Source organism: Montipora capricornis, chromosome 6 (assembly GCF_036669925.1).
Source record: "Montipora capricornis isolate CH-2021 chromosome 6, ASM3666992v2, whole genome shotgun sequence".
Lineage (NCBI taxonomy): Eukaryota > Metazoa > Cnidaria > Anthozoa > Scleractinia > Acroporidae > Montipora > Montipora capricornis.
Genome location: NC_090888.1, coordinates 19983506 through 19992438, shown reverse-complemented (window position 1 = coordinate 19992438; position 8933 = coordinate 19983506). Strand labels below are relative to the sequence as shown.

At 42.5% G+C, this 8933-nt stretch overlaps 1 protein-coding gene across 1 annotated transcript in view; it reads right to left on the bottom strand.

Moving 5' to 3' along the window:
- Nucleotides 1-8933, bottom strand: part of LOC138051748 (nonsense-mediated mRNA decay factor SMG8-like) — a 32354-nt gene that overhangs the window by 9608 nt on the left and 13813 nt on the right. The window contains exons 11-15 of the mRNA XM_068898002.1: nt 8402-8529; nt 6419-6618; nt 5201-5334; nt 3185-3272; nt 219-308 (exon numbers count right to left, since the gene is read on the bottom strand). Coding sequence (XP_068754103.1) covers nt 219-308; nt 3185-3272; nt 5201-5334; nt 6419-6618; nt 8402-8529 — 640 coding nt within the window. The remainder of the gene's footprint in view (nt 1-218; nt 309-3184; nt 3273-5200; nt 5335-6418; nt 6619-8401; nt 8530-8933) is intronic.

The window sequence follows — 8933 nt, the reverse complement described above, 5'->3', positions numbered from 1 at the left end:
ACATTAACGGGCCTCTTGTCAAAAAATACAAAAACTAAAAATAACCTAATGTACTCGTGCGGTTGGTAGGCAAGACCTTAAGAAGATATGGGAGCTCATGTAGACCCCATATTTGTTGCCTGGCTCTTTACGCACTGGGTTCAGTCTAATGAGAACCTCGAGGTTGCCACGGACCACACACATCGTTTCGAACTACTCAGCCAAACCCTTAAACAAACCTTATTGCTTTCGTCTTGGAACTGGGCAGCATAGTGTTCGAATGCAGGTCCGCGGGCGTGCAAAGAAAACACACGCAGAGCTTGGGAGAGCTGCAAACGTAATGCAAAGAAAACGAATAAGTAATTGAACTTTTCTTTCCACTTATCAGTTTGCTTTTGCTTTTAGTGTTAACAAATCACGGAGCAAAGTCACGGTACTTCAGCCTTAAACAAAGATTTAAAAAAGGCCTGTGTTAACAGATACCCCTAATTAGTGCTTTAATTTCACTACCAAGAAAACTATGTCCTTTGGCGGGTGGAAACAAATAGCAATATGAAAAAAAAAATTGCCAGTTAATAACTCAACCCTTAGCCTCCTATGAGGGTCAGTTGTTGCCGGATTTCACTCTAACGCCAAACGGTATCATTCGTCAATAGACCACTTCCATAAACGGCCGCCACTTTTACATTCTTTTGTATTTATGTAAATTAGAACTCTTGCCCCCATTTTGAAACATAAAATAGACCAATTTCGATATATTAAAATTCAGTCAAAAACACAAGGCATCATCTCGAGGCTCTGGGGAATAAACTCATACAATTCCTTCCATTTATTCCCAAGAGCCTCGAGATGATGTCTTTTGTTCAGGACTGAATTTTGATATATCGAAACTGGTCTATTCTCTTGAAATTTGCTCGTCGAAGAGAGGCTAGGAAGGCTTCATAGCATCAAAAGAAGGGAACATTTTATTTGGCCGCCTCTTGGGAATGGAACTGGGGTTAAGGAGGATAACTACTCGCGCTGCACGTGCGGCACACATTTCGCGCATTTGTCTGTAGTACTAGTTAAAGGACATTTCGCCCATAGGTACAATGTGAACGGAATAAGCGCGAAATTCGTGAGACAGTGCAGTTATGGAAAATAGCAAAAACAGAAGCTTTGCACGCTCTCCTTGTGCGCTTTACATTTTATCGAATTTCTTCAATGTCTTCAACATAGCAACAACGTGAGATGACCACATTTAAGGCTCTGTGAGAACAAAAGTACGTTCAAGATTTAAAAGATTTTATCACCGGGTCCTGGCTTAGTGGCATCCGTTTTCGTTCCGGTTGAAGTCGGTGCTTTGACTCCCTCACGTGAAAACAAATGTCAGTCGTTCCTTTTCCCATTTCCTGTTTTCGGGGTTTTAACTACGAAGTACAGGAAAAAAGGTCTACGCCACGCACTTTTAACGCATCCCAAAACCATTGTTGACGTCACCGAATGGCGAAAACTCAACTTGAAAATAGGGACTTTAAGATTTACGATGGCGGCGCCGACCAAAACGCCCCCCCTAATATAACTTTGCACTATCGAATGTCTCTCGCGACTATTCCATCTCAAATAGCTCTTATTACAGTTGAGCCCACGTCTCAGCGGTGTTAGTTTCAGAAGGCGCGAACACGAGGCTTTCTGGTCAAAACAAGAATTTCCTATTGATGTTCTGTGTGATTTCTTGATTCTCAACTATTTCCTTCGCTTTTTTCTCAAGTAATTAGAGGTTTGTCTGGCATAATTTTATCGTGGAAAGTATGGCAAGGCACTGTATAGCATAAGGATGTGTTAAACGAAGTAAGAACCCCAAATGTGCGAAACTATCAAGGGCGGCTTCCATTTAACAACTGTAATATCTCTTCTTCTGAGAAAAACGTAAATTCTGGGTAGTAACTCATTATTTTTTTCGCATTTCGCGCGCTAAATCTCTTACTCTTTTCTGCATCTGATCGAATTTTGACCCGAAAGCCTCGCTTCCGCACGCTCTGAACGAACACCGCTGAAACGTGGGCTCAACTGTAATAACAGCTGTTGGGTACGTGCGGTTCAGAATAAAAGATTCACCTTCCCGTGCTCACGTTGTCGTCAGAGTACCGTGAATTACGTCTTAAAATGCGTGCCGCACACGTGCACTCAAATATATTTTTTCCAAATATTTTTCTCTCCCCATCCAAAGCAAACATATGTCACCCAGAATAGGCCATTATCGAAATATCAAATATTCAGCTTGATAGTGAGGCAGTGAGGACAAATATAATAGAAACAGGTTGGTCCTTTGTCCTCTAAACCTCTCTTTCAAGCTTAATTTTAACACACCGAAAAAGGCCAATTTCGCTTTTTTGTGCCGTGGAAGCCACGTAAACTTGCCGAAATTCGGAGCTAGTTTTGATAACTGGGTGTCTTGCCCTGCAGATAAAAAGCGAAATTTTGGGGTCGTGTCGTACCCCATTGAACGGGCTTCAGGATTGGCCAAAAGAACAATAGAGCGAACAAAGAAAACAAACGATTTAGCAGAGAAAACAATAGGAAGTACGACACTATACAGACAATGTTCAACAAGAAGTACGACCCTACCCAAATTTTGCGGTAAGAATCGTCAAACACGTTTGCTTTCGGTAGGGAGATCAATATTGTAGACTCTGAAGTCCTCTTTACACTGGTACAAAAACCTGGCACGGCACTCCGAAATCTCGAACCCGTATACCTGTGTTTTTCGGGCACGACACGGTATACTTTTCGTGCGTAAACAGAACAAACAGAAGGTATATTAGGCAGCCCTGCCAGAAGTTGAAGGGTTGCCGAGTACAGCTCTGGAGGTGTTCGGCACTTCAAATCTTGGTACCGTTCCACGATTTTGTGCGAGTGTAAAAGGGGCTTTTAGGCACCTATTTCGTCGAAGCCGAACTGCCCCTCGCAAATTTAAGGCTCCATTTGGTAACAACCAGAACAACATTGGGAGCCGAAACGAAAGTTTAGCTTGTTCCAGTGGTGTTCTCATTTGAAACACAACACGCATGTTTCTAAATTGATGTCTTTCCTATACTTCTTTCGTTTCGATGAGATTCTGTGTCACAGTAATGGTATACTTCAATTTATGACTGTCATCTCGTGCGCAGATACGTCAGCCGTTTCTACCAGGATATCAATTTGCTCTAATGAAACAGGTTCAAACCTGATTAAGGTGCACATTCTGAGTATAATGCGAGGGCAGACCTTCCAGGTAAGCGCTAGTTGCTACAGGAATCGCCTTCCGACAACGTCTGGAAGAAAGATCACACGAATAAGTCTAAACATATGTCACGAGCGTCATTCAAAATATTTCTGAATATTTCAACTGTTTCTGATTTGTCGCGTAGTAATTCTAGATAGTCTAGATTGGACCGACGAAGTACAGCAAAAACGCAATACACCGCACAGTCAATAAAATATTTTGTATGAATAGAAAATTTGTCCCTCTTGTAAACCTGCAGTTGACAGCGGGTTGTGGGAGAAAACCGCAATAGGACAATCTCAAATAAATTGAAGAAGTTACAACTTGAAAACAATTTTAACTTTTATCAGTTTTCACGAAAATGTTGTCGAATCGCTAAAAAAAAAAAAGAAATCGGGTCTCGACTGATTTTTAAGACAGTGTTTAGTAGAAAAATTTCTCGAGCACTTTGTTTTGCAATTTTCAGTGTTGCAGCAAATGCACGTTTCGAATCAAGTTGCTCCACAGGAGTTACAATGGGCAACATTTCTTACAACGGGTCACGCTAAAGTTGAAAGAACAAAACAAAAAAAACCATTACGACACAAGTTGCAAGTGAATGTTACAAGACGCTACATTTAAAATCCGTTGCAGCCATAGCGAGAAGAGTTGTGTAAAGACCCCGGCAAACGGCTTTAACATTTGCTTTAACATTTGCTTCAACATCTGCTCGATTTTGTTGTACGATGTTGACTGCTGGGTTGGGCAAACGGTATTCAACACATCATCAACATTTGAATCAACAAAGCTTCACGACAGGGATGGTATTCAGTCCCAGGCTACAGCCGCGGTTGTTACTATGGATACGGACTAGTTAATATAAAAACGGGAATGGATACGTCATTGAGAGACCGATTAGTGCGCATGCGCATACTCAACAACGTTGAAAGAGGGGGGCAAATGGCTTCAACTTCATTCAACATCCGTGAAAACAAAAGAAATGTCGAATGGTTGTTGAAGCAAAGCTTAAACTCTTTCTCTACTGCGCACGATTTTCGCGTCATTAGCGCGCTCACATGGGCACGTGCGCATACAAAACGTAAGAGATTTCGCTCAAACTAAACCTGATAGCGAAATAAATGCTCCTTTTCTCTCAAACGAGCACGGTGACCCCCGATTTTTTTTTTTTTCAGGTTTTTGCTAGGAACAGTCTAATAAAGAACATATTTGAAGAAGAAAAAACGTTTGATAGTAGAACATGAATTTTTTTTGGAAAACAGTTCCGTACTGGGTGTATTTTACCCAAGGCGAGGACTTCAAGCTAACCACGGAACTGTCCCAAAAAGTGCACTATTCCCACAACCAGGGAATCAAAGTCGGCGTAAATGAAGCATTACTGCTTATGTAAATAAAAGAAGCTTTATTTTCAAAATAAAATTTTGTGTCTTTGAAGTATCCAAGACTTAATTCTGTATGAAGGTGATTCGAATTTTTAACGCGAAAACAGTAAAAATACCCCATTTTACGAGTCTGCTGACGCGTAAACAAGCACGGTGACCATATCATGTGTTCATATCATGAATATTAATTAAGCCAAGTTTCCAAAAAAGTTTGATAGTAGAACAATTTCAAGGGGATTACCTTAAACTCATTCAACATCGATTCAACTTCGATTCAACATGTTTCAGCAGGGATGAAAGGGAGAAGAAAACGGTTTTAACATCGCTGTTTAAGAAAATCGAACGAATGTTGAAGCAAACATTGAAGCCGCTTTTAATACCTTAATGCCTTAAAATGGAACCGATCCTATCGGAAGTGATTGTAGCAGCAAAAAGTCGCAAAAGTGTCTGAACCAAGGTATGTTGCGCAATTTCTTGGCAACTTGTGTCGGAACAAAATGGTTAAGTCGCCCTGGCAGGACAAACAGATATTGCGGAAGGACGATATGCTGCCTGGATCCATATCTGTTTCAATTTTGTCGTTGTAAGTGATACTTACGCTTCTGAAAACTTCATGTCGAGGTCCAAGTGAGACGCCATAGTGGTCAGCGGGGCAATCAGGTCGCTTTTGGGCGTCATGAAAAACTCGAACAACACCAGAGACACACGCGCCCATAAGCGACAAGAGGGAACCTGCGCGTAAGTACAGAAGGAAAGAAAATGTTAAGTTTACCCAAGCTTCCTTCAATGGACACACTATTTCGCCAAGTTCCAGGGGAATCCTGGGTCATTCCAGTTCCTTGTGGAGGAAACGGACGAACTTTAACTTCAAATGGATCGTTCGCGAGCCTTTAGTCCCTCAAAAGGACTGGAAGTACACAGAGATCACTACAGAGTTACCAAAAGCAAAATAGCATTCGACTGCCGTCGGTGCCGGGTTATTTCCGTGGTCTCCTGGATGAGAAGCCGATTTAGACGATTCTTTTCAGTAGGTAATATCTTATTTAGATCAAAGATATGAAAACCCTAGCCCCACCAACTCCAAGCTGGATCCTATTATTAAAGGTCATTTTTGTACACGGGGCCTTTCATTTCTGTTCGAACCCGCAACCTGCCGCACTCTTATCATACTCTCGACTGAGCAAACGACCTGCGCATGATTTAAGAAAAAGATCAACTTCAGCAGTTGCAAAGAAGCCATTCTTGTCCCCCGAGTCCGCTTTGCTTTTGGTCAGCACCAAGAACAGGGACTCTACTGTTTATCCTGGGTTATTTTTTACCGTTAATTTTAAAGTGCGGCAAGTATTTTCCTTGCAAGCAATTGCGATGATTTTAAACCGTGCAGGGGCTCAGCTTGATTTTGCCCCCAACATTGTAGTTCTGTTCAAACTATTGAACCGGGCCTATCTCTTCCCACGGGTGCATTACACCTTTGGATAACTATAGTTGCATTTGACCGTGTGAGGAGGAAGACGCTGTAAAGCGCGCAGACCAGTCGGACACATTGTCCATGAAAAACCCAACCTCGTTCCCAGGGTCTCCTGGGAACGAGGTTGTGAAGAACTTAGATACCCAACCCAGCTAACCAGAATTTGTTATAGCTCAATAGGTAGAGCATCAAACTGGAGGTCGTGGGTTCGAATCCTCCCTAGCATTATGAATTTTAAGTTGTCCTTTCTCCCACTGCCACGTAAGTGTAACACGGCTATAAGCTTATCTTGTTTCTTTTTCACGCATCAAAATTCAACATTTTTTCAAAACTGAATTTACGACAGACCTCCACATGAGTTCCCCGGCGTCCCTCGGCCACACCGTCACGGCCAGCATCTCCGGTCATCAAGTGATCGATCTGCTGTTTGAGGTAATCTTTAAACAACACCTGGCCATTACCAGATGGTAAAGACTCGCTGCTCCCAGGCGACAGATCCTGTTCTCTTTTGAGGAACTTACTGTTTTTCAGCAAGGGGCTTGACTCCACTGCAACAAAATTGAAAATGAAAATTTAGTCTTGTATATGACCTTAATGGCACTCTTCAACAAACAGACGACTATAAAATGAGGAAAAATCCATTCATTTTTACAGACAAAAACTCCGGCTTTCAAACCATGCAAGTGGTGAGCTCACTGCTGTACAGAATTCTTCCCACATTGTTTACACCCCGCACCGCTGGCTCAGTTGGTTGAGCACAGGACTGTCACGCGGGAGGTCGTGAGTTCAACTCCGGCGGCCGGATCAACACTCAGGATCTTTAAATAACTGAGGAGAAAGTGCTGCCTTTGTAACTACATCTGCAAATTGTTAGACTTTCAAGTCTTCTCGGAAGAGGTCCCGTCTCACAGCCCTTATTCATTAACTTTGTGGGACGTTAAGATCCTTTCCAGCATGTGGTCGGTTTGGCAGGATTAGCTTGAAGGGCTTCGATGTGAATGAGACCACAATTGTGTACAACAGCCAGAAGTCAGGCTATTTAGCCATGTGCAGGAGCCTCACCAAAACGAAAACAGCATAACCTAAGTGCTCTTGTGTGTTTCCACTACGACAAATTTTATTGATTTGATTACAGAAAGGATTCAGTTGTCATAATCATGGCAGTAAAATTGCACAAGTTTTGCTATTTGACAGGTAAATAGTTAACATATGCCGCCGAAACAAACTTGTCTGGGTTTAGTTCTGTTCGTAGCGGAAAACTCAGCCCCTTTTTTGCAAGAAGTGATTCGCCAACGTCCAGTTCACCAACGTCAAGAAGCCAGTTCGTCAACTCACTCAAATTGAAAACACTGAAACAGAAAGATGAACTGGACATTTGCTGTCACCCAGATATTCGAATTTACAAAAGTAACTGTACAGGCAGTTGGTATGAAACGATAAGCCGATTCCTGGCCTCGTCAAGTGAAAAGGCGCTCTTCCCTGCTAACAGAGGTCTCTTTTCTTTTGCGTTCGCTGGGCTGACGAGTACGGGAAAAGACACCACTGCCATGGGTCGAAACTCACTTTGATCCAACCGCCGTCCACAACCTTCGATGGCACTCCTCAAACCGCATGCCTTATGATATGTTTCCTGACTGTGATTTGAGCCCTCTGTATCTCGCGCATTCTTTACAGTAATTCCGCTGTTGTTAAGTGAGCCCACACGTCACGAAATATCACGTGAGGATTTGGTCGCTAAGCAACCGCCGCGCATGCTTAACACTGTGAGTCTCGACCAATGGCAGAGGTCTCTTTTCCCGTACTCGTCAGCACAGCGAACGCAAAAGAAAAGAGATCTCTGCTAGCAGGGAAAAAAGCGTTCTTTTAGGCGCTTAAAATATGATTGGATTTACCGGAAACTAAAAAGTTGTATTCAAATATTCCATGAATGTAACAGATCGCTCGCGTCCACTGGGCGATATATCATTGTTGTATTTTCAATGTGAACTTGTTACAGCTGTAGCTGTCATCGTTGGCGAGAAAGACATGTAACGTATTCATGAATTTTGTCCGTTGGCGAACTGCCTCTTTGGCGTGGGCGAACTGATCCAAGATGGTGGAGGAATGGACGTTGGCGAAACGGCTTTTTTTGCGAAATAATATGGATGTGGTACCGCCAGTTTATAAAATGAGCAAAATAGAGACAAAGCGGTTCTAACTGCTTTTCAGCCTGAGTATGTTCTTAAATTCTTGGTTCACCTCAAGGGAGCTATATAGGATGGTACAGTGGTCTCGGTCCACAACCACAATACTTGAACGTGACAAAGAAAATACTCTATGAACTTCCCTTACCCCATTGCGTATTTATAGCTGGTTTGGCTAATGTGTTGAGCAGAACTGCCACTGGGTCAAAGGCCGTTGAACAAGGCTGCACGTGAACAAAGGCATGGCTTGAGTTGACTGTGAACAACGAGCTGGAACTGGTGATAAGCAAAAAAGTTGAATTCTAGTTCATGAAACGCACTTCATAATCAATAATTATTGCTAGCAATTACCAATGAATAAATGACACAGCTAACGATGTTTAGGCTTATTTCTTCATGAACTCTGGGCAACAAGAAGTTAAGAATAAAAATCAGCGGCAGAAGGTAAGAATGACGTTTCGATGACCCACTCATCATTTTCAAGTTCGTGAAACTGGAGTCGGATTTCATTACATAAAATGCTTGTCAAAAAATGCATTGCATTTTATCACATAGAGACGGTTCGCAGACCATCAAGTCTGGTTCACACGAACGACGCAAATGCAAAAGCAAACGAAGTTCACACTGTAAGTTCCAATGCAAACGCAAGGGGAATAAGACACGCAGGCGCAGTTCAAGTC